We start from the raw sequence: 21,780 nt of genomic DNA, 5'->3' as shown, positions 1-21,780 counted from the left end.
GGCAGCGGAGGTGGTTGGAGTTGCTAAAGGATTATGATATCACCATTCTTTATCATCCCGAAAAGGCCAATGTGGTGGCCGATGCCTTGAGTCGTAAGGCGGAGAGTTTAGGCATCTTAGCATACTTACTGGTAGCAGAGAGGACTTTAGCCTTAGATGTTCAGGCCTTGGCCAACCAGTTTGTTAGATTTGATATTTCCAAGCCGAGCCGAGTTTTTTCTTGTGTGGTTTTCTAGTCTTCTCTTTATGAACGTATCAGAGAACGTTAGTATAATGACCCCCCATCAGCTTGTCCTTAAGGACACGATTCAGCACGGTGATGCCAAGGAAGTCACTATTGGGGATGACGGTGTATTACGGATGCAGGGCAGGCTATGTGTTCCTAATGTAGATGGTTTGCGTGAGTTGATTCTCCAGGAGACTCACATTTCGTGGTACTCCATTCATCCAGGTGCCGCGAAGTATCAGGATTTGAGGCAGCACTATTGGTGGAGGCGAATGAAGAAAGATATAGTTGGGTTCGTAGCTCAGTGTTTAGATTTTCAACAGGTAAAGTACGAGCATCAGAGACCGGGTGGATTGCTTCAGAGACTTGAAATTCCAGAGTGGAAGTGGGAGCGTATTACCATGGACTTTGTAGTTGGGCTCCTACAGACTTTGGGGAAGTTTGACGATGTTTGTGTGATTGTGGATCGGTTGACTAAATTCGCATATTTTATTCCAGTTGGTACTAATTATTCTTCGGAGCGGTTGGTTGAGATTTATATCCGCGAGATTGTTCGCCTACACAATATGCCGGTGTCCATTATTTCAGATCGGGGTACGCAATTTACATAACAGTTTTGGAGGGTAGTACAATGAGAATTAGGTAGGCAGGTTCAACTTAGTATAACATTTCATCCTCAGACGGACGGACAGTCCGAGCGCACTATTCATATATTAGAAGATATGTTACGCGCTTGTGTTTAGATTTCAGGGGTTCTTGGGATCAATTTCTGCCACTAGCAGAGTTTGCTTACAATAACAACTACCAATAAAGCATTCAGATGGTTCTGTATGAGGCTTTATATGGGAGACGATGTCGGTCTCTAGTAGGTTGGTTTGAGTTGGGTGATACTAGGCTATTGGGTACTGATTTGGTTCAGGATGCTTTAGAGAAGGTTAAATTAATTCAGGAGCGGCTTCGCACGGTGCAGTCTAGATAGAAGAATTATGCCGACCGGAAGGTCCGTGATGTTGCTTACATGGTTGGGGAGAAGGTTCTGCTCAATATTTCTCCCATGAAGGGTGTGTTGAGGTTCGGGAAAAAGGACAAGTTGAGCGCTCGGTAAATTGGGCCGTTTGAAGTTCTTAAGAATATTGGAGATGTGGCTTATGAACTTGCATTGCCGCATAGTATATCGAGTGTTCATCTAGTTTTTCATGTATCTATGCTCCGGAAGTCTGTCGGGGATCCGTCTCATGTTTTGGATTTTAGTAGAGTGCAAATGGATGGTAATTTGACTTATGATGTGGAGCCGGTGGCTATTTTAGACCGGCAAGTTCGAAAGTTGAGATCAAAGAATATAACTTCAGTGAAAGTGCAGTGGAGAGACCAGCCAGTCGGAGAAGCTACTTGGGAGACTGAGCGGGATATGCAGAGCAAATATCCACACCTATTTGAGACTCCAGGTATAATTCTAAACCCGTTTAAGGACGAACGTTTGTTTAAGAGGGGAGAATGTAACGTCCTGGATTGTCGTTTCGAGTATTACAACCTCGTCTCCCCATTTACTGCTCCAATTGTGCTTTATGGTTATTATTGGACTTGCCGAAGTAATTGATTCAGGTCCGGTGAGGTTTTAAAATGATTTGGAACACTTAGTTCCAAGGTTTAGAACTTAAGTTGAAAAGGTTGACCGGATATTGACTTATGTGTAATGACCCCAAAATATTTTTGCTTAGGAAATTAAGGTTTCGTGATGTCGCAGCTCGGACCTTTTGGGTTGAACAATGCCCCGGGGAGTAAAGGAAAACGTTTTGCTAGAAAAAGTCATTTCTGCGGCCCACTATGCGGTCGCAGAATCACTTTGCGAACTGCATAATGGCCGCAGAGTGAATCAAAGGTGGGGAAAGTTTGGAGGAAGGTCTGCTGCGCATTATGTGACTGCAAACCAGTTCTGCGGTGCATTATGCGACCGCACAATAGGTCTGTGGACCGCATAACGGCCGTAGAATAGGTCTGCGAACCGCATAACGGCCGCAAACTGAAACAATGTTGCCCAGTTCCGGAGGGCCTTTTTGCGACCCATTATGCGGGCCGTATAACGATTTAGCGGCACGGTCTGCGATCGCAGACCCGGTTTCGGCAAGTTTAAGTTTTAAAAATTTTACCCGATCCCATTTTTATAAAAAGGCATTGGGGGTCATTTTGAAGGGTGTCATCTGATATTTTAGAGAGATATGAGAGCGTCTTAGAGAGATAAAGTGAAGACCTAGTCCTTTGTCTATCAATTCTTGTTCAAGGTTTAAAGATTTCACAAGGATCTTGCTACGGTTTCAAAGAGGTAAGAATTTCTAACCCTAGTCTTCAATTTTGAGTTTGGGTAAAGATGGGTAATTGGGAGTATGATTCTTGGGCGTGAGAGTATTATTTATACATACACGTACCAATAAGGTTTGTGGAAAGATTGTTGAGTTCGAATGGGTAAAAATTAGATTGAAAATGGTAGAAATCTTCAAAGACTTTAATTGAAGATTTGAGGGTCGAATTGATGTCGGAATTTGGTGAAATTTATATGGTTGGACTCGTGGTTGGATGGGCGTTCATAGTTTGTAATTTTTGTCGGGTCCCACAGGCAATTTTTGAGTGCAATTTTGAATTTTGTTGGAAAATTAGTATTTTCATATGGAATTAATTTTTATAATTTGTTTTGATTGAATCAAATTATTGGTGGCTAGATTCGAGGTGTTTGGAGGCCGATTCGCAAGGCAAAGGCATTGCAGAATAAAGTATTAAACGGTTAGAGGTAAGTAACAGTTCTAAATTTGGTTCTGAGGGTATGAAACTCCGAATTTTTGTGATATGTGATTGGTTTTGAGGTGACATACATGCTAGGTGATGGGCGTGTGGGCATGCACCGTAGGAATTATGACTTGATCAATTCCATAGAACTGTGTAGTTGAATAATCTGTTGATATCCATACATGTTTCCATGTATTAGAGAAATTTAACTATAAATCATGTTTAAACCATGTGCTTACACTGTTGGGACTCAGAAAGGTCATGTACATATTGAATTATCTGCTAAATTATTGTTTTATACTCAGTCACGATTTTACTACATATTACATCTCAATCTCTATTGTTCATTATTGATGCATTATATCATTCCTATTTGGGCTGCTTATCATGATTTTTGAGAGACTAGAAAGGTTGATGACTGAGTGAGGCCGATGGCCTGATTGTGATCAGATCGGGCTGCACGCCATACTATGTTTCATTGTTATATGCCATGATTGGTTTGTTATAGCGCTTGGGTTGAATGATCCCCTCTGAAGTCTATACACACACCCAGTGAGCGCAGGTACCTACTGAGTGCGAGTGCTGAATGCTGAGTGATTGAGAGGAATGAGTGATTGGGAGGAAAGAGTGATTGTGAGGTCTGCGTGAATGGGAGGGCTGGGGGACTGTTGTTCTGAGAGGATGCATTGATTTCATTATTGTTGCACTTTAGCTGCCATATATCACTATTTTGGAAACTTCTGAAAGATATTATCTCTTACTTCAGTCGAACTTGATATGAAATTAATGTTGAGTTTTAAATGTTGAATTAGAAAGCATGCCTACCTTCTATTGTTGGAAATTACTGTAATTGGACTTACATGTGAAGCTCGTCACTATCTTCAGTTCTTTATTTAGTATTGTTACTTGCTGAGTTGGTTGTACTCATACTATACCCTGCACCTTGTGTGCAGATCCAGGTACCTCCGGTCACGGCGGTTGCTAGTTATTCGGAGCTTTATTTGCGGAGACTATCGAGGTAACTGCTTGGCGTCCGCAGACCTTGACTCTCTTCCCTTTCAGTTATTTGTACTGTTCTATATTTCCAGACAGTGTTCAATCTGTCAGACTATGTTATCATTTAGATACTTATGTACTCGGTGACATCGAATTTTGTGAGTATTTTATGTCAGTATTAATGAGATTTTATATTGATACTTAGTTTATTGAGGTTGTCGGCTTGCCTAGTATCGAGATAGGCGTCATCACGACAAATAAAATTTTGGGTCGTGACACTTTTCTTGCTTGATTTTTCAGGGTCTCTGCATGTATTGACTGAGGGCAAGGACCGCAAAAGAAAGGTTTGGGCGAGTGTTAGTGAGATAGTTCAGCTTTCCAACCAAATGACGAAATATTGTTGGATATTGCAAAGGATGTCCATCATCAGCTTAAAGCTTGGACTAAGGATCAAGAGGAGAACTGACTCAAGGCAAATGGGAGACATCGAATTCCTGCAGCATATCCAAGGTAAATCTCCTTTGGCTTACAATAAAACCTTCCTTTTCTCGCAGAATTTCCATCCCTAAAAAATAATGTATGTCTCTTAGATTTTTGACCTTGAACTCAATGTTTAGAAAACCCTTGATATGCTGAATTTCTTCCAAGTCATCTCCAGTAAGCAGTATGTCATCTACATAGACAACTAGGATAGAAATCAGGTTTCTTCTGTGTTTAAAGAATAGTGAGTAATCGTTTAATGAGGAAGAATATTCCTTAAAACTCAAAGCTCCTGCAAGCCTAGCATACCATTGCCTGGAAGGTTTATTTAAACCATACAATGACTTCCTTAGTAAGCAAACATGCTTAGGACTAGGAGGTGTTAAACCTGCTGGAAATCTTATGTACACTTTCTCTTGTAGATCACCATACAAAAATGCATTGTTGACATCCAATTAACATACATTTCAGTCTCTTTTGGCTGCAATAATGAGTAAACACCTTATGGTTGTCATTTTCACCACTAGTGAAAAAGTCTCACTATAATCTATTCCTTCTCTTTGGATATCCCCCTGACCATCAGCCTTACCTTCAACCTTTCAATCCTTCCATCTGACAAATGATTTACCTTGTACACCCATTTGCAAGGTAGATCTCTTTTCCCTTTAGGTAATTCAACCACATCCTATGTGTGGTTATCTTCTAGAGCTTTAATCTCTGAATTCATAGCTTCTATCCAACATGGATATTGACAAGCCTGTCCAAAATTGTTAGGTTCTGTGATAGTAGAGAGGGATTTCAGCACATGTTGATTGTTGGGTGATAGAGAAAAGAAAACAAATTCCCTAGGCTTACTTGGTTGAGTGAAACAAGTTGCTGCTATATTTGAGAACATAATGTTACTGCATACATAATCTTTCAAGTAGGATGGTTGATTGGAAATTCTTCCTGACTTTCTCAGTGGTATAGAAACATGTGAGCTAGTGTGTGGTGTATCTAGGATAGATTGAAAAGGAACTGGGCTAGTAGACAACTTGTGATGATGAGGAGTGTATGAAGAACTTGGTGATGGTGAGGAAAAAATATCATAAACTTCAGGTTTTAAAGAGATGGGTGAGGATTGATCCTGAGATGAAGGTGAATAGGTAGGTTCTGTAGTAAATGTTGAGCTTGGGAATATAAGGTGATGTGATGTGCTGGTTTCAACAAAAGGGAAGTGTGATTCATGAAATTTCACATCCCTTTACACAAATACTCTTCATATGGACAATTCTAATAGCTTATATCCCTTCTGATGAAGGGGATAACCAAGAAAAACACAAGATGTTGCCCTGTCATCAAACTTGCCTCTTCCCTAGGCTACTGTAGAAGCATAACAAAGGCATCCAAAATTCCTTAAATAATCATACTTGGGCTTCTTTTGAAATAAAACCCCATATGGTGTCTTTCCTTTAAGAACATTAGAAGGCATCCTATTAATAAGATGTGTGGAAGTTAGGATAGATTCACCTCAATATGACATATGTAGCTTGGATTGAAACGTTAGCCCTATTGCAATCTCTAAGAGGTGTCTATGCTTTCTCTCAGCAATTCCATTATGTTGAGGAGTTTCTACATAAGACAGTTGGTGCAGAATTCCTTTTGAAGCTAGGAAAGCTGCCTCTTGTGTACCTTTTCTCAATTCTAGTGCATTTTGAGATCTTATCATTCTGACTTTCACATTGAATTGTCTTTCAACCATAGACAGAAAAGATTTAAGCATAGGAAAAGCATTGCTTTTTGCACTTAATAAAAATGTCCATGTTCCTCTATTATAGTCATCTACTATAGTAAGGAAATATCTGAATCCATTATAAGTATTTGACTTATAAGGCCCACATGTGTCTATATGTATAAGTTCAAAAATATGCTTAGATTTTATGCTACTGACAGGATAAGGATTCCTTGTTTGCTTAGCCTTATGACAAACATCACAGATAAACTTAGAATTTGACTTACAATGAAGGAAATCTAAATGCTTCATTACTGAAAATGGGAGGTGTCCCAATCTTACATGCCAAAGTTTAACATCAGGAGTAACATTAACTTGAACTGGACTAGAAAAGGAAACAGACTCTGAAATGGAATTTCTTCCTTTTGGAATTGAAAGTACATTACTACTGAATATTTCCTTAGACTCAACACTACTTGGTTCCAATAAGTAGAGTCCCTCTCTAACTTTACCAAAAACTTGTGGACTCTTCATTAAAAGGCCCTGCAACACATACCCAATAGATATGAATAGGACATCATACTTGAACTGAACACAAAACCTATTAACTAACAATAAGTTATATTTGAAATCTGGAACAAGTAACACATTATTTAGGATATGACCTGGCAGAATAGAAATACTCCCTATATGAGTAACAATCACCTTGAAAGAGTTAGGTAAACTGATATTCAAAGGTACAAGAAGTGGAGTTAGAAATAGGAAAGAATTAGGTTCAATACACATGCTCTGAGGCACCTGAATCTATGATCCAGGTGTTTGATTTTAGACTAGTAAATACTGAACCTGAGTATTTTAGAATAGTACTAGCAACTGCATTAACATTGATTCATGTATTTCCTGTCGGTGCTAACTTTGCCTGCTTATACATGTGCATTATTTCTGCAATCTGTTCCTTGCTGAGTTGCTGTCCAAAATTATTGTTATTGAGCTCAGTGCTTTATCCTGCTTAATTTTCACGTTCTTCATGTGTTAGGACTGCATTTCCTTTAATTTGATTCTGATAACCTTTGTGATTGGTGAACTCAAAATCTTCTGGAAATCTAATAATTTTGTAACAGTCCTTTTGTGTGTGTCCTATTTTTTCACAATAAGTATAAGACATATTTGGATTGTACTTCCTATTCCCTTTAAACCTTTGCTGAGGTTTAACAAATTTTTGCCCTGAGTTGTTATATTTGGGTGCTATAGTTGCTCCTCTTTGTGTTTGGTTTCTAAGTTTCTGATAATTCTTTCCTTGTCGTGTGATCATAAAACTGCAAAATCAGCTAGAAGTTGTGCATTATGTTGCTTGGCCTCTCCAGCTGCCATGAATGATACTAATTCAGAATTAAAATGTGCATTTGCATAAACTTCTCTTTGATTTTCATCTCGCAAGAGAATTGAATAAGCAATATCTATGCTAGGCAAAGTGTTCATCATGAGGATATTTCCTCTTGCTTGTGCATATATGTCATTTAATCCCATTAGGAATTGGATCAATATCTGTACTTAGCCTTTCCTTCACAAACACAAACACATGAATGACATATGATAACATTTAAAGCATCGAATTCATCCCACAATCGTTTGAGTTTAGTGAAGTATACTACAATGTCACTGTTTTCCCGTACTAAACCTGATAACTACCTTCTGCAGATGATAAAGCTTGGCTCCATTTGATCTCCCAAATCTCTACTCCAGGCTTTTTCAAAGCTCTTTTGCAGTTTTGTAGTATATCACATTGTCTGCAATATCTTTTGAGAGAGCATTTAAGATCCAAGAGATGACCATGTCATTCAGACATCTCCATTGTTCATGGTATGGAGATTTCAGATTTGGAGATTGACATGCTCCATTGATGAAATCAATTTTCTTCTTGGCTGACAAAGACATGAGAATAGATCTCCTCCATCCTAGGTATCCTCTTCTATCAAACACAGTGTTGACTAGAGTCATTTCAGGTGAATCAGAGTTGTTGAGATGATAAGGGTGATTGATATCATAGCTGACTGGTTTTGCAGCATTGCTCGTATCACCAGTAGATGTGATGGTTGTTTCAGGCATTTTAAGTTACTGATTATGATGATGAATCTGATGTAAATGGATTTAATGGTTCGACTGTTGGATCAAGCTTATTGCTCTGATACCATGTACGAAATTGAAGAAGAAATCTAATTGAAATTCTTTTTGTGTGTCTTATTCATTGCTTTGTACATGTATATGTAGAGACTTGTATATGCAATAACAGAAATATTTATTCCTCTCACCTAACCCACTAACTATGTTCACTTATATTATATTCCTCCCACCTAACCCACTAACTATGTTCTCTTATATTCTATTCACATAACCCACTAACTATATAATTTATCTTATCATAAACTCATCCAAAGGACCCTTAACGTTTTTGTGGGCAGAATACACTACTACTTCTAGGTCTTCTTCTTCTTCTTCATCATCCTTCTTCTCTATCTCTAAGCAAATCTCCATGAATCTTAGAATTAGGATAAGGTTTCTTCTTCCCAACAATTAGTAAGTTAAGTTTTTGTCTCTATAAAATAAATTTGAGTAATGCTTAGTTTATAATAAAACCTTGTCGGGTTCATGCAGTAATATTATGGTGAATGACGTGAAGAATTTAAAATATATTTATCATGAACTTTTGTTAGTACTAGCTACAAGGCAGAAAAAGTTTAATTGTTATCATAATATTGTGGTAAATTTTTAAAATTCTGGAGTGTAATAACAACTATGGGGTGGGGGAGGCGAAAAAATGGAAATAAAGAGCATCACAAGAATGATACTAAAAACTACAACATGAACTTTTTTTAATTTGATTCAGTCTTAACATGGAAACTTGGCATTGTTTGTTCTTTTATTCTTTTTTTACTTTTCCTTAAAAAAAATTGAAAACTTGAGATAACGAAATCACATCTTATATCACGCGTATAAAAACTAGATTTCAAATAAAAGAAAGAAAATCAAAAGTACAACATGAATTTTCTTAGTTCAATTCTGTCTTTAGGCATTGTTTGTTCTTATATTTTTTTCCTACTTTGATTAATTCATTTTTCTACTTTGATTAGTTTCGTTTTTCTTTTATACATCTTATATTTTATGTGTAAAAATTGGATTTCAAATAAAAAGTCAAATAACAAGATGTCCGCTAAAAAATCATTTACTCAAAAGCATATAAATTAATTTATATATCGGAATTACTATTTGAAAAAATTTAACCAAATATATCTGCTACAGTGTATATAATAAAAATATTACTATAATATTTATAAAGTTACTAGAAACGGTTAATGCAGTTCCAAAATTAGTAGAAAATAAATAACTTTGCCTTCTATTGTCCTAGAAGAACTAAAGTAAAATATTAATCGAAACCTAATCCTTTTTACTTGAGAAACTTTTTTAGAACAAATTATGAGGAAAATACTCAAAACAAATTCACTATTAAATGAGATGTAATATTAATAGAAACTCTACTTTTCTTTCCACTAACTAATAATCCTTTTTCTTTATTTTCTTTTCAATCAATAGATTTTTTACTTTTTTTGTTGTTATACTCAAGGAGTCAATGTGAAATTAGGACTTCCGAAGAGCGTCACTTTCAAGCGCAATTGATAGAAACTTTGAACTACTGAACGGTGATATAGTGTGACATGAAATAGTTTTATTCGAATTCTATCGTAAATTCTCATTCAAAAAGATTTAGAAGCAAATATATTTATGCCTTTTCTTTCATTGTTCTACTTGCCTAAATTATTATTGGTATGGTATTAGTATGCCTGATTTATTTAAGAATGTAATTCATCATTTCTCACGATTCTTCATTTTTTTCAACAAAATTCACACAAAAAAATTATTTTTGTAATGTCATTTGTGTTCTTCTAGAAATAACCGCGCAAAGCGCAGATTAATTTACTAGTTTATGTTTTATAAATGCTATTCATCATATGTACAAATGCTAAAAAAGTGATTCAAGTCCAACTTGATCGACAACTCGATTAACATACAATGTACGCAAACCTTACCCCTACCCTGGGGTAGAGAGGCTGTTTTCAAATGACCCTCAGCATCCTTCCCTCCAAGAACTCCCCACCTTGCCCTTGGAGTGACTCGAACTTACAACCTCTTGGTTGGAAGTGGAGGGTGCTTACCATCAGAGCAACCCACCTTAGTATTAGACAACTCGATTAACATGTAATTAGAAATTACCACAATCTAACAGTGGAAAAGTGATTGAATCCACCTAGAGAATTTAAATGGAGGGGTTGAGAGGAGATTATTAACCAAATATGGTGAAAGTGGGGTCAGTTTTACTCCTTTCCGGCTTTCCCCCTTATAATCGGTATCTAATGTGGCCAAATAGACAAGAGCGGATTGCTCTAGTGGTAAGTACCCTCCACTTCCAACCAAGAGGTTGTGAATTTGAGTCACCCCAAAAGCAAGGTGGGTAGTTCTTGGAGGGAGGGAGCCGACGATCTATCAGAGACAACCTCTCTACCTAGGGTAGGGATAGTGTGATTATACTGAGTTGTTGTTGTTGTATTATGTGTGTATTTTAAAAAAAAAAAAATGTGGCCAAATAAATTTGGATTCAAATTGTGTATCATTAAAGGAAAAAGATTTAAAATATATATGTGGTAACGATTTCTTACCCTGTCAATATATTTTGCTCATCATGAAAGATAGCTTTCCATTTTTTCTAGATCTTTTACCAATTAATGTTTATATACAGCATTAAAAAAAATAATTTAATATATTACAGTTTAAAGATTTTTTTGTACTATTAAAATATATATATATTACAGTTTAAAGATTTTTTTGTACTATTAATATATTTTGGCATGTTGTAGAAGATTGCTTTTCTTTTTTATGACAAAATAATTTCATGTTTAAAATATATTATTCAATTCTCAAAATTATTCTCATCAATTATATTGTACGAGGAAAAACGATTTCACCTAAGTTTATTTTGGGATCTATAGTGCAGTTATCGAAGAAATGACAAGCAACAAAATAACGGTCCTATTCCAAGTCCCAAAATCAAATTTCAAACCCGATAGTTAAAAGTCAACCTATGGTGAAACTTCTAAACTTCAAATTGCTAAATTTCGGCAAAACTACACAAATCAACCTACAAACTTTCGAATTCGATTCCGGGCATACGTCCAAGTCCAAAATCACGATACGAAACTATGAGAACCATTAAAACACCGTTTCGAGATCGTTTTCACAAAAGTCAAAGTTTGGTCAACATTTCTAACTTAAACTTCTAACATTTCTAACTTAAACTTCTAAGTCAAGAACCAAAAGGTCCAAATCAACCCGAACGAAACCAATCAACCTCGTAAGTCATAAAACCATAAACACACATGTGTGAAGCATCAAAAGGGGGAAATGAGACGCAATTACACGAAACGACCAGTCGGGTCATCACAAAAACTTCTCTTGAATCCTCAAAATTTTACTCAAACGATCTCTAATGGCCTCAATCTGCTCAAAATCATGAATAATGTGTCCAAATTAATTGTTAACTCCTATTTCATCTAAATTCATAACTAAATAGCACTGTCGTAAACAAAACTAAGATCTTGCTCCTTACTAAGTAACCAAAATAGAACCATAATCAAATATATGTCCCAACAATAAGACAAAACATAAATTCAGTTTATTTAAATATATTATCAAACACCTTCGGTGCATCAGTATTTGAGCTGGACAACATGCAAAATTTCAATAGGAAAATATCCACACAAAAAAAATAGAGAAATTACCAGATATGCACCAACATCCCATTAGCAATAACAGGGTACATTTAAAAAATAAGTAAGAATAGAGAAAGATTCACCAGAACGGAACAAAAATTAATCACATAACAGAGATAACAATGAAACTAAAATTGAGAAATCTAGGAATATGATATGAATAAAAACCTCAATTAGAGAAGGACATGCATGAATTTTATTGTACAAATTGGAAGCAGGAACCCCACAATCTGCATTTTTCAACCTATATAGAGTTATTCCATAAATCACCATCAACAGAAAATTCTCAGACACAAAACAAAGAACTCCAAAATTTATAAAGAGTGAAGAAGAAAGAAAGCGCAGAAGAAAGTTAGGAAACTCACCAAAAGAGATTGACACTTCGATCGATTATATAAGGAGATCATGGAAGAAAATTGAATCCACCCGGAGACCCCTACCAATACCATCAAGCTATAATCCTCGGTGGTAAAGATTTGTCGTTTACTCACGTCTCAAGTTTGATAGTGACAAATGTAGCATAGCTCTTATGAGTTTAAGTGAATTCAATATTTTTGGTGCATAATTATAAATATATAGTGAACTTCACTACTAATATTAATTAAAACTGTCAATATGAGCCGGCCCGGGTTAGTCCAGCTCAGTCCATGTGGACTTTAGCAATTGACGGGCTGGGCTAGTACACCATTTTAATGGGCATTATAATGGTCCGTCAGCCTATGCGGGTCGTGAGCCCCACGGGCCGACCCATCATTTTTTAAATTATAATTTATTTTTCTTTAAGTACTAACCTAAAAAAAGATAAATATTTAAAAGTTAAAAAATATATTATTGAAAAAAATTCACAAAACTTAAATAACTTTTTAATTAACAATAATTAAATTTTTAAAACTAATAATATTCAAGTTCACACAAAAAAAAATATTACCAGTTTGAGTTTGGGAAAGGTCGTGCAGCCAATTTCGAGTAGTAATAAGTGTTTAGACATTTTCATGATGGATGCAACTTATGTACTTGGTAAGAACACGCCTATCCATCGATGCTACAGTGTCATATACTTTTTATATTTAATATTTTAAATAAATATTTTATTAGGCCCACGGGCCAACCCAGCCTCAAGTAAGGCTCACGGGCCATAGATTTACTTGGGCAATGCTTAAACGCCTCGTTTCTAAATTAGCTTCAAAATTTCTAACCCAACCCTACTAAATCACGGGCTGAACTAGATTGGCTCAACGGGTCAAGCCCATATTGACGGCTATAATATTAATTTGTGAACTCTTAATGAGTTCGTTTAGCACCTGAATTAATTGAATTTAAATTCTAAATAATCTCTCAAATTTGGATAACTTGACGTGGCACATGGATAGACACAGGTTGTTCATCTTTGAGCCCATATCCACAATTTCCAAGCTTGGGCTTCGGGCTTGCTACTTGAAGTGAGTATATGTCCAAATGTTCAATTTCCATTTCCTTCCCCTTCGCTATATTCCCGGTTCTCTCTCGTAAATACACAGCCTGTTTATCCATTCAATTTTGCAGACTTGCACAGAACCACATACGTCGGAGTTTAAGAGCATGAATACTTTAGCTAACACTGGCTTTGCTGCCGGAATCTCCGCTACATCTTCGATTCAATGGCCAATACGACGCCGTTGCTTTGGATTTTCCGGTGGAGGATCCGCTTTCGTTCGAGCTCCGTCGAATCACACTCCTTCTAGAAGAATCGTCTGCATGGCGGTCCGTACAATTTTATGAATATCTCTCTCTGATAGTCGAGAAAATGAATACAACTACGTAAAACTTGAATTCGAAGATAAGCATAATTTGAAGAATTAGAATGAAGAGTGAAAAACGAATAACAAAAGAAGATTTCCTAAATTTTCGATAATCAGTAATACAGTGAATGCTATATCCGAATTTGAGAATTCATTTTTAGTGACTAAACTTAGTAATCGGAAATTGCTGTTTTGACCTTTTCTTATGTAATCAATTTGTATATTGCAGGAACCTTATCTAATTACAAAACTTGATTCAGCTGAGAAAACGTGGAAAGAATTGTCGGTATGCTTCTTTCTGAATCTCTTTATGCTTTTTGGACATGGATGGAAAAACTGGTTATAGACCAATTATTTAATTCAATAAACATTGTAGTATGGTGTTGATAAGAGTGAGTTGCTCTACTTCCAACTGAAGAGGTTCCCAAGAGCAAGATGGGGATTTCTTGGAGGGAGTGAGCCGAGGGTCTATCGGAAACAGCCTCTCTACCTCAAGGTAGGGTAAGGTCTGCCTACACACTACCCTCCCCAGACTATTAGTGGGATTATACTGTGTTGTTGTTTTTGTTGTATTGTTGTATGGTGTTATTAATTTATTCATGCGACTATGCGAGTGAATGTTTTATCGAATATGTAGGCGTTTGGAAGACTTACGCTCAGTCTGACTATAACATGGTTAGTAAAGGTTTTGTTAAATGAATGGGACGAGTGACCTGGACCTTAAGTTTGCATTTAAAGACAGTTTCGGTATTATTTGAATACATATTTTAATTTATGCAAGCAGTTATGACAGGAAGAAATGGTGAATTATCTTTTTGCAACATGCAATTTGGGATAGGTCTCTTATTTGGCTGGTTCAAAGTCTAAGCCTATAAAAAGTGTGCTCAAATTCAGGGTTGGATCTAGTGAATAAGTTACGGGTTCATCCGAACCCAGTAGCTTTATCTTAGACCCTGGACCCTAGATATATGTTTAAAAAACCCATTAAGTACAAAGAATAGATTTCTGGTCAAATTTCTCATAACAACAACAACAACAACCCAGTATAATCCCACTAGTGGGGTCTGGGGAGGGTAGTGTGTACGCAGACCTTACCCCTACCCTGGGGTAGAGAGGCTGTTTCCGATAGACCCTCGGCTCCCTCCCTCCAAGAACTACCCACCTTGCTCTTGGGGTGACTCGAACTCACAACCTCTTGGTCAAATTTCTCATACTTCCTTTATAATGAGGAATGCCCAGGAATTACATTTAAAACTAGTGAATCACTTTCAGGTTAAGCTTGCTGATCCGGATGTTGTCTCAAATCCAAGTGAATATCAGAAGTTGGCGCAGTCAATGGCAGAGCTAGATGAAGTACCTTACTTAACTTTCATTTTATCTCCTTTTCTTGCGTTGACCCAATACTAATGGCACTCCTTTTTCTGTTCACACTTTTGTTGTCTGTTTTTTGAGCTAGGTCGTGTTGACATACAGGAAATTCAAGGATTGTGAGAAGCAACTGGAAGAAGCAAAAGGTTATCATCCACTTTTGTGTTTTTCAGAAGCCAAAGCATTTTTATACCATTTACTAATTCTCCCTCCATGCTTTAATTAGACTGGTGCTGTTTGTTGTAGTTTATGCATATATCTGACGGCCTCTTCTATTCCTGTCAGCTTTAGCTAAAGACGCTGGAGCCGACGAGGACATGGCTGAGATGGTAGCTTCTGAAATTCAATCCTTGACAGAGCAAATCAAAGACCTAGAGGAGAAGTTTAAGGTTATTACAGTTCTTCCTTTAAAGTATTTATATTTACCTTTTTACTTCGATGCATTTTTGGGGGATTTATGTTGATATTTCTCATGATGGCAGCTAATGCTCCTTCCCAGTGACCCTCTTGATTCTAGGAATATAATGCTTGAAGGTATGTTATTCTTTTACTTTGCCTTTGTCTTGATTGGGTAGAGTTTTCTGCTCTGCGTCTTAGTTTCAGATTCATGAACTCCAAGCAACAATTAAAATTATTTGCTGGTATAAGTGATCCAGATGATAACAAAGTCGAATATTTGTTGGGAACTTAAATGAACAGATGTTGAAACCATGATGCTTTCTTGAGATATTTGGAAGTGGAACAAAATATAAGGCTACAGACTCTTAACGCCATCGTGCTAAAATTAATAAGAGTAAAGTTTTTCAAATGTGAAAAAGTGGCAAAGTTAATCGAAAGATTTTCACATCAAATTTGAGCTGATATAATTTTAGTCCCATCTTATATTTGCTTAGATTGCTTGAGGAAAAACTTTTCCATTATAGGAGATAGCTTCATATTTTTGGGACGGAATAAAATGGCAAGTAAGTCAATTGAACCATGACTGGGGGAATACTTGCTATTTGCGTGTATCCCTTTAAATGGCCACATTGAGTTTCACATTATTACTCTTGCAGGATTGATGAAATCAAGTACAACTCATGTTGGTAGAATCTGGTTGTTTGCAAGTCCTCTAAAAACTGTCCAGCTTATATCCTTGGATGTGGCTTGATGGACCTCTTTAGGTTATAGTGCATCAGTAGCTACAAATATTGAAATTTAAGGGTTAACTGGCACGTGATATGCGTGCGCTGTATGCTGTTTAATTTTGAATTCTCTCCCTCCTAACTGTTTAGTTAAGTAAATTTTTTCACAAAAAGCTTTAATTTTGGGTATAGGAGTTTAACTCTTCTGTCTTGCAGTTAGGGCAGGTGCTGGTGGGGACGAGGCTGGAATTTGGGCTGGTGATCTTGTAGGTACATGTTCCCTTAGTCCTTCTAAATTCTACTATATGGTTGCGATACTTTTTCAAATATTGCAAAATAAATGAAGGAAAAAAAGAAGAAGAGGATTTAATATATCTGGTCATTCAACTCGTGTTACTTGTAACATTGACATGCGTTAGACAGTACAATGTTGCCTTATGACATATGGCCTTTATGGGTCCAAAGTGCAATAGCTTGCTGATAGCTAAGAAAGAACATGGAATGTTCCCTATCCAGATTCACTTTTAGATGTAGAAAAGTTTAAGTTGTTAAGCTAGAGTCTTTTTACAGTGTTATTCCATCCAGCGCTCTGAAAAAAGTGGGAGTTTCCTTTTCCCGTATAGTGAAATGAAGAACTCAGATCTCATTGCATGGCACACTTATTTCTTCTTCGCTTTGACATCATTTAGGTGCGTATGTATGAGAAGTACAGTGAACGGAATTCTTGGAAGTTTGCTCCGATCTCATGCTCCGAGGTAAATATGTACTAAATTGTAATTGACAACTATGTTTTCATTAGGTAATAGTTTCCTTCGCTGACCTATTTAACAACATCTTTGTCAAGGCTGAAAAAGGAGGATTTAAAACATATGTGATGGAGATCAAAGGCAAGCGTGTTTATAGTAAATTGAAATATGAATCTGGTGTTCATCGAGTTCAACGTGTACCGCAAACAGAAACTCAAGGCCGTGTTCACACTTCCACTGCAACAGTTGCTATCATGCCAGAGGTTAGTTATTCACAAGTTCACTAAAAAATCTCTGCAGCTCTGCTATCTAGTCTAGCTTGATATGGTCATCTTTTTTATGTTTTGTATTATCAGCAAGTTCATCCCCAGATGTTGTAGCGATCGCATAGATTGCTGCATCATTTATATTGCCATGTATGGCCGAGTTGCTGTCGATCTCCGAACTTCCATTTTTAACCGGTGTTTTCATTATGATTTTTCTATTCTTTTCTCCCCACGTATATCTAGGTCTTTTGAGTTCCCTGTTGTTTCTGCTGTTGTTGCTTTTCATTTCATCCTTGATATATTATCTGGTTTCAGGCTGATGAAGTTGATGTGGAAATCGATCCAAAGGATATAGAACTAACAACAGCACGTTCTGGTGGTGCTGGAGGTATATGATGATTCATTTTTCATGTTCTACTAAAGTTCCCTAAACATGAACTTTTCTTGTACTTATTGACAACATGTTTATATTGATAGATGATTATGCTATGCAGGGCAGAATGTTAACAAGGTGGAGACTGCAGTTGATCTTTACCATAAACCAACGGGAATTAGAATATTTTGTACCGAAGAAAGGAGTCAGCTTAAAAACAAGAATCGTGCTTTCCAACTACTGAGAGCCAAATTGTGAGGAACAGCAATTCTCATATCGGGTTTTTGCTTTATGGAGTTACTGAACTTTATTATTTAAAAGATAAAAGATTAAAAAACAGAATTTCTCAACTTAGATCTAGATGAAATTAGTCATATGGATTAGGTGAGATGCCCTTGCTTATGTAGTTGACCTCCTCTGAAAGCAACTAGATAGGTTTTTCTAAGAAAATGACTTACTTCTGATATGAACATGAAGTACTGCTTTATAGATCCTATAAAGAAAGGTTCTGGTGTTTGAGCTGCCCGTGATGTCTGGATCTATACTTCCAACTCTGAGGAATAGTTTTGTTTGCGTGTCAAAATCTTTTATTACTGCTTAGAGCACCTTCATTTGCTAGTCTCGCTAGTTTAAGAATGAAATTACAGCTTTAACTGACTGCCTGTGTCAGATATGCTTTTCACTAAGCATGTAGTATATGTTCTTCATATCTAGATAATGTTGTCATATATAACAGTATGAACAAAAGAAACCTGCACGATTAAGGAAGAATCTGTTAGTGTTTTGCTATGTTCTATGACAATGATAAGCACATGGCTGCTCCAGGTTTTTTGTTTCATACTCTTGACATAGGGTAACTTCTAAGTCTTCTATGCATAGGAAAAACACGCATTTATATAATGTTGTGGATCAACAAAGTTTCAGATGGTCTGGAAGTCCACAAGGCTATGTGTCGTCAAAATTTTAGTCACTGACGGATAGAGTCAACGATCAATCAAGACAAGCACTGGTAGGAAAATTGTCCAAGAGCTGATGAAACCTCTGTGTTATCCCTTTTTTAGTTGATCTCCACCATTTTACAATTTCTATGATGGTCATATGCATATATGAATCTCTATATTATCTTACTCGCAAGGAATATGGATATTCTTCATTAGTTTCAGACATGCATTATTTGCTAAAGTAAAAGCAAAATCTTGTGGGTCCAAAAATTTATCGGAATAACTGTCTAGGCTGAAGAGCCACGAACAGTCTATATCCTTCTATATAAACATCATCTTTATACATTGGCCCATTCTTGTTATTGCACTCCCATGTATGCTATTTCTTTACACTAACACAAGGTGATATTTATGTATATTTACTATGTTCTTGACTTTATGCAATTACTATTATATCTGCGCGGAATATGACTTGTGATATTCTTCCAGGTATGAGATTAAGTTAAGGGAACAGCAGGAATCAATAAGAAACCAGAGAAAATTACAGGTAAGATGACCAAGCCTTCAAATCGTTGAACTCGCATAACCAAAATGCAGTAGGAAGGGATGAAATCAAATCAACATGCTTGATGACATTTTAAGTTTTTCTTTTAAATGATCTTATCTGAAATGATATCCATATGGACCATACCTATATGTCCAAGTGCAAGTAGCTTATGTACATCTACCTGCTGATCGTCTAATATATATACCTTCACTAGTGCAAACCTTTTTCATATTGATATGGTAATGTCTGTGAAAGATAAATGTCCTAGTTGTTTCCTGGGGTAACGTAACATAAACAAGTTGATGCAACATTTTTGACACGGTCAGTTTTAAGCCTTATGATCTCCTAATTCTTGTATTAGATTAAGGAGCACGAGGACATCTTGTCAATTTTCCTGATTAGACTGTTTACATTTACAATGACAGGTAGGTACTGGTGCTCGGTCAGAAAAAATTCGGACATACAACTACAAGGTAAATAAGCCATAATGCCTTGAACTGGAGAGAATGTTTTTACTCCAAAAGAAACTTTTGACATCCAATTAATGATTATGATGGTATAATAATCCCACCACTCTCTTGAACTGCAATTCTGTTCGTAGAAACATGTAGTTTTACTGAATATGGAAACTTCGAACTTTGTGTTTTGTTTTGGTGGGGGTGGGGAGGCGGGTAAAACTGTAAAAACTTTGTGTTTTTCCTGATTATTGTTTAAGTGATGGTATAAATGAAGCATACTCGTGTTTCTGCATTCTGGATAAACTGACTGGTTTTCTAAAGTTTCTTTTTGATTACCCACCCTTACATCTCACTTTTCCGTCATTACGATCTCTTTTCTCTGACGTTCACAGGACAATAGGGTCACTGATCATCGGCTAAAAATTAACTTTGAGCTTACGTCGTTTCTTGAGGGTGACATTGAGACAGCTGTTCAGGTATATTACTTTTGCAAAGTAGCTATTAGCATCCCTTCTTTGTGGGGGAGGGGGTAAGATTTGCCATTAAGACACTCGTGCTAATTTCGTCTTTGTGCAGTCTTGTTCTACTATGGAACAACAGGAGTTACTGCAAGAACTTGCAGAATCTGTCAGTGCGCCTGCTTGACAATTTGTAACCTTTGTTTTCGCAAGAAGCTCTATTTCTTCCTTCGTAGAACACTTATCACGATGTACCATACGGATATCATTCTTGTTAGAATTGTTGTCAATTTAGGATTAGTACAAACGGAATGAGGAAATCTAGTGCTAACTAGGAGCTCTGTCAGATCGCCATTTTAGGATCTTAGCTTCTAAATGTTACAGAACACTTGAACAATGAGTTCATTATTGAAAATTAATACTTGTGCATATTTCCCTCATCTTTAAAGCAGATGATTCCCGGATTTGTTTTTTTTTTTTTTCCTTCTTTCCCCTTTTTATCATCTGCTGATAATGTAAGCGTGGTGCCGTTCTCTTTCATAACATTGTAAAAAAATACAGTCCCATTCATATGCAATAAAAGGATCCATTTGCAATTAACTATATTGATTCAATTAATCTATTAATTCACGCTTACCTGATTTTTCTGGTTGTTTTATCATACGACTAAAACCAAGCACCTAGAAACCAAACATACCCAAGTCAGGAATTGGCTAAATTATATATGGGATATTTTACAATCACTTAAAGAGAGATTGGTCTCATACCATAAACAATGAGTAACAAACAATGAGATTCCCCTTCACCTTGGTTACTCTGTCATGGTTTGTACTTTGTATCTTCGTCTTTCATCGAAAGAACTAAAGAGAGATTGGTCTCATACCATAAACAATGAGTAACAAACAATGAGATTCCCCTTCACCTTGGTTACTCTGTCATGGTTTGTACTTTGTATCTTCGTCTTTCATCGAAAGAACTAAAGAGAGATTGGTCTCATACCATAAACAATGAGTAACAAACAATGAGATTCCCCTTCACCTTGGTTACTCTGTCATGGTTTGTACTTTGTATCTTCGTCTTTCATCGAAAGAACTAAAGAGAGATTGATCTCATACCATAAACAATGAGTAACAAACAATGAGATTCCCCTTCACCTTGGTTACTCTGTCATGGTTTGTACTTTGTATCTTCGTCTTTCATCGAAAGAACTAAAGAGAGATTGGTCTCATACCATAAACAATGAGTAACAAACAATGAGATTCCCCTTCACCTTGGTTACTCTGTCATGGTTTGTACTTTGTATCTTCGTCTTTCATCGAAAGAACTAAAGAGAGATTGGTCTCATACCATAAACAATGAGTAACAAACAATGAGATTCCCCTTCACCTTGGTTACTCTGTCATGATTTGTACTTTGTATCTTCGTCTTTCATCGAAAGAACTAAATGATACGATCTGTGCGCGACAGAAAGAAAAGTGTTCCAACCGCCTTGATTGATGTAGTAATAATATGGCTCGAAGTAAAAGCAGATTAAACAAAAAAATTAAAGTTAGTTTAAATGTGAGAATATGATAAATTTATTTAGTTATACTGATTTAAATACTAAAAACTAGTTGTATAAATTTTCTCCATCATATTTTATACAACTGTTTCGGAAGTCGTAGTTTTTTACTTGACTACCATTTGATAAATCATTTTTTAAATATTTAAC

General features: G+C 36.4%; 2 protein-coding genes and 1 long non-coding RNA gene across 4 annotated transcripts; 1 reads left to right on the top strand and 2 right to left on the bottom strand.

Annotated features, from left to right (window-relative positions):
- Window positions 1–7,940: 7,940 nt before the first annotated feature.
- LOC138907322 (uncharacterized) lies at window positions 7,941–8,297 on the bottom strand. Its single transcript, XM_070197919.1, has one exon. The coding sequence runs from the start codon at window positions 8,295–8,297 to the stop codon at window positions 7,941–7,943; it is 357 nt and encodes a 118-aa protein (XP_070054020.1).
- Window positions 8,298–11,898: 3,601 nt separating this feature from the next.
- LOC138910800 (uncharacterized) lies at window positions 11,899–12,592 on the bottom strand. The gene is made up of 2 exons (XR_011415960.1): window positions 12,376–12,592; window positions 11,899–12,254 (listed from the first exon to the last, which is right to left on the bottom strand). It is a non-coding gene; the product is annotated as an uncharacterized lncRNA (long non-coding RNA).
- An 856-nt stretch (window positions 12,593–13,448) lies between these two features.
- On the top strand, window positions 13,449–20,509 carry LOC104117155 (peptide chain release factor APG3, chloroplastic). Of its 2 annotated transcripts, XM_009628161.4 has the most exons (15): window positions 13,449–13,750; window positions 14,018–14,074; window positions 15,061–15,141; window positions 15,245–15,302; window positions 15,442–15,545; window positions 15,639–15,690; window positions 16,497–16,546; window positions 16,970–17,035; window positions 17,125–17,289; window positions 17,608–17,680; window positions 17,787–17,919; window positions 19,096–19,153; window positions 19,579–19,626; window positions 20,004–20,087; window positions 20,188–20,509. In XM_009628161.4, exons 1-15 carry the CDS (start codon window positions 13,589–13,591, stop codon window positions 20,254–20,256), a joined length of 1,260 nt encoding a protein of 419 aa, XP_009626456.1. In that variant the 5' UTR covers window positions 13,449–13,588; the 3' UTR covers window positions 20,257–20,509. The 2 variants fall into 2 exon arrangements, 1 of the variants encoding a protein (XP_009626456.1); XR_004512320.2 differs by lacking the exons at window positions 20,004–20,087; window positions 20,188–20,509 and adding an exon at window positions 18,590–18,674 and having other exon boundaries at window positions 19,579–19,632.
- Window positions 20,510–21,780: the final 1,271 nt, after the last annotated feature.

The sequence above is a fragment of the Nicotiana tomentosiformis genome, chromosome 1 (assembly GCF_000390325.3).
Source record: "Nicotiana tomentosiformis chromosome 1, ASM39032v3, whole genome shotgun sequence".
NCBI lineage: Eukaryota > Viridiplantae > Streptophyta > Magnoliopsida > Solanales > Solanaceae > Nicotiana > Nicotiana tomentosiformis.
This window is presented reverse-complemented; position numbering and strand designations above follow the sequence as displayed.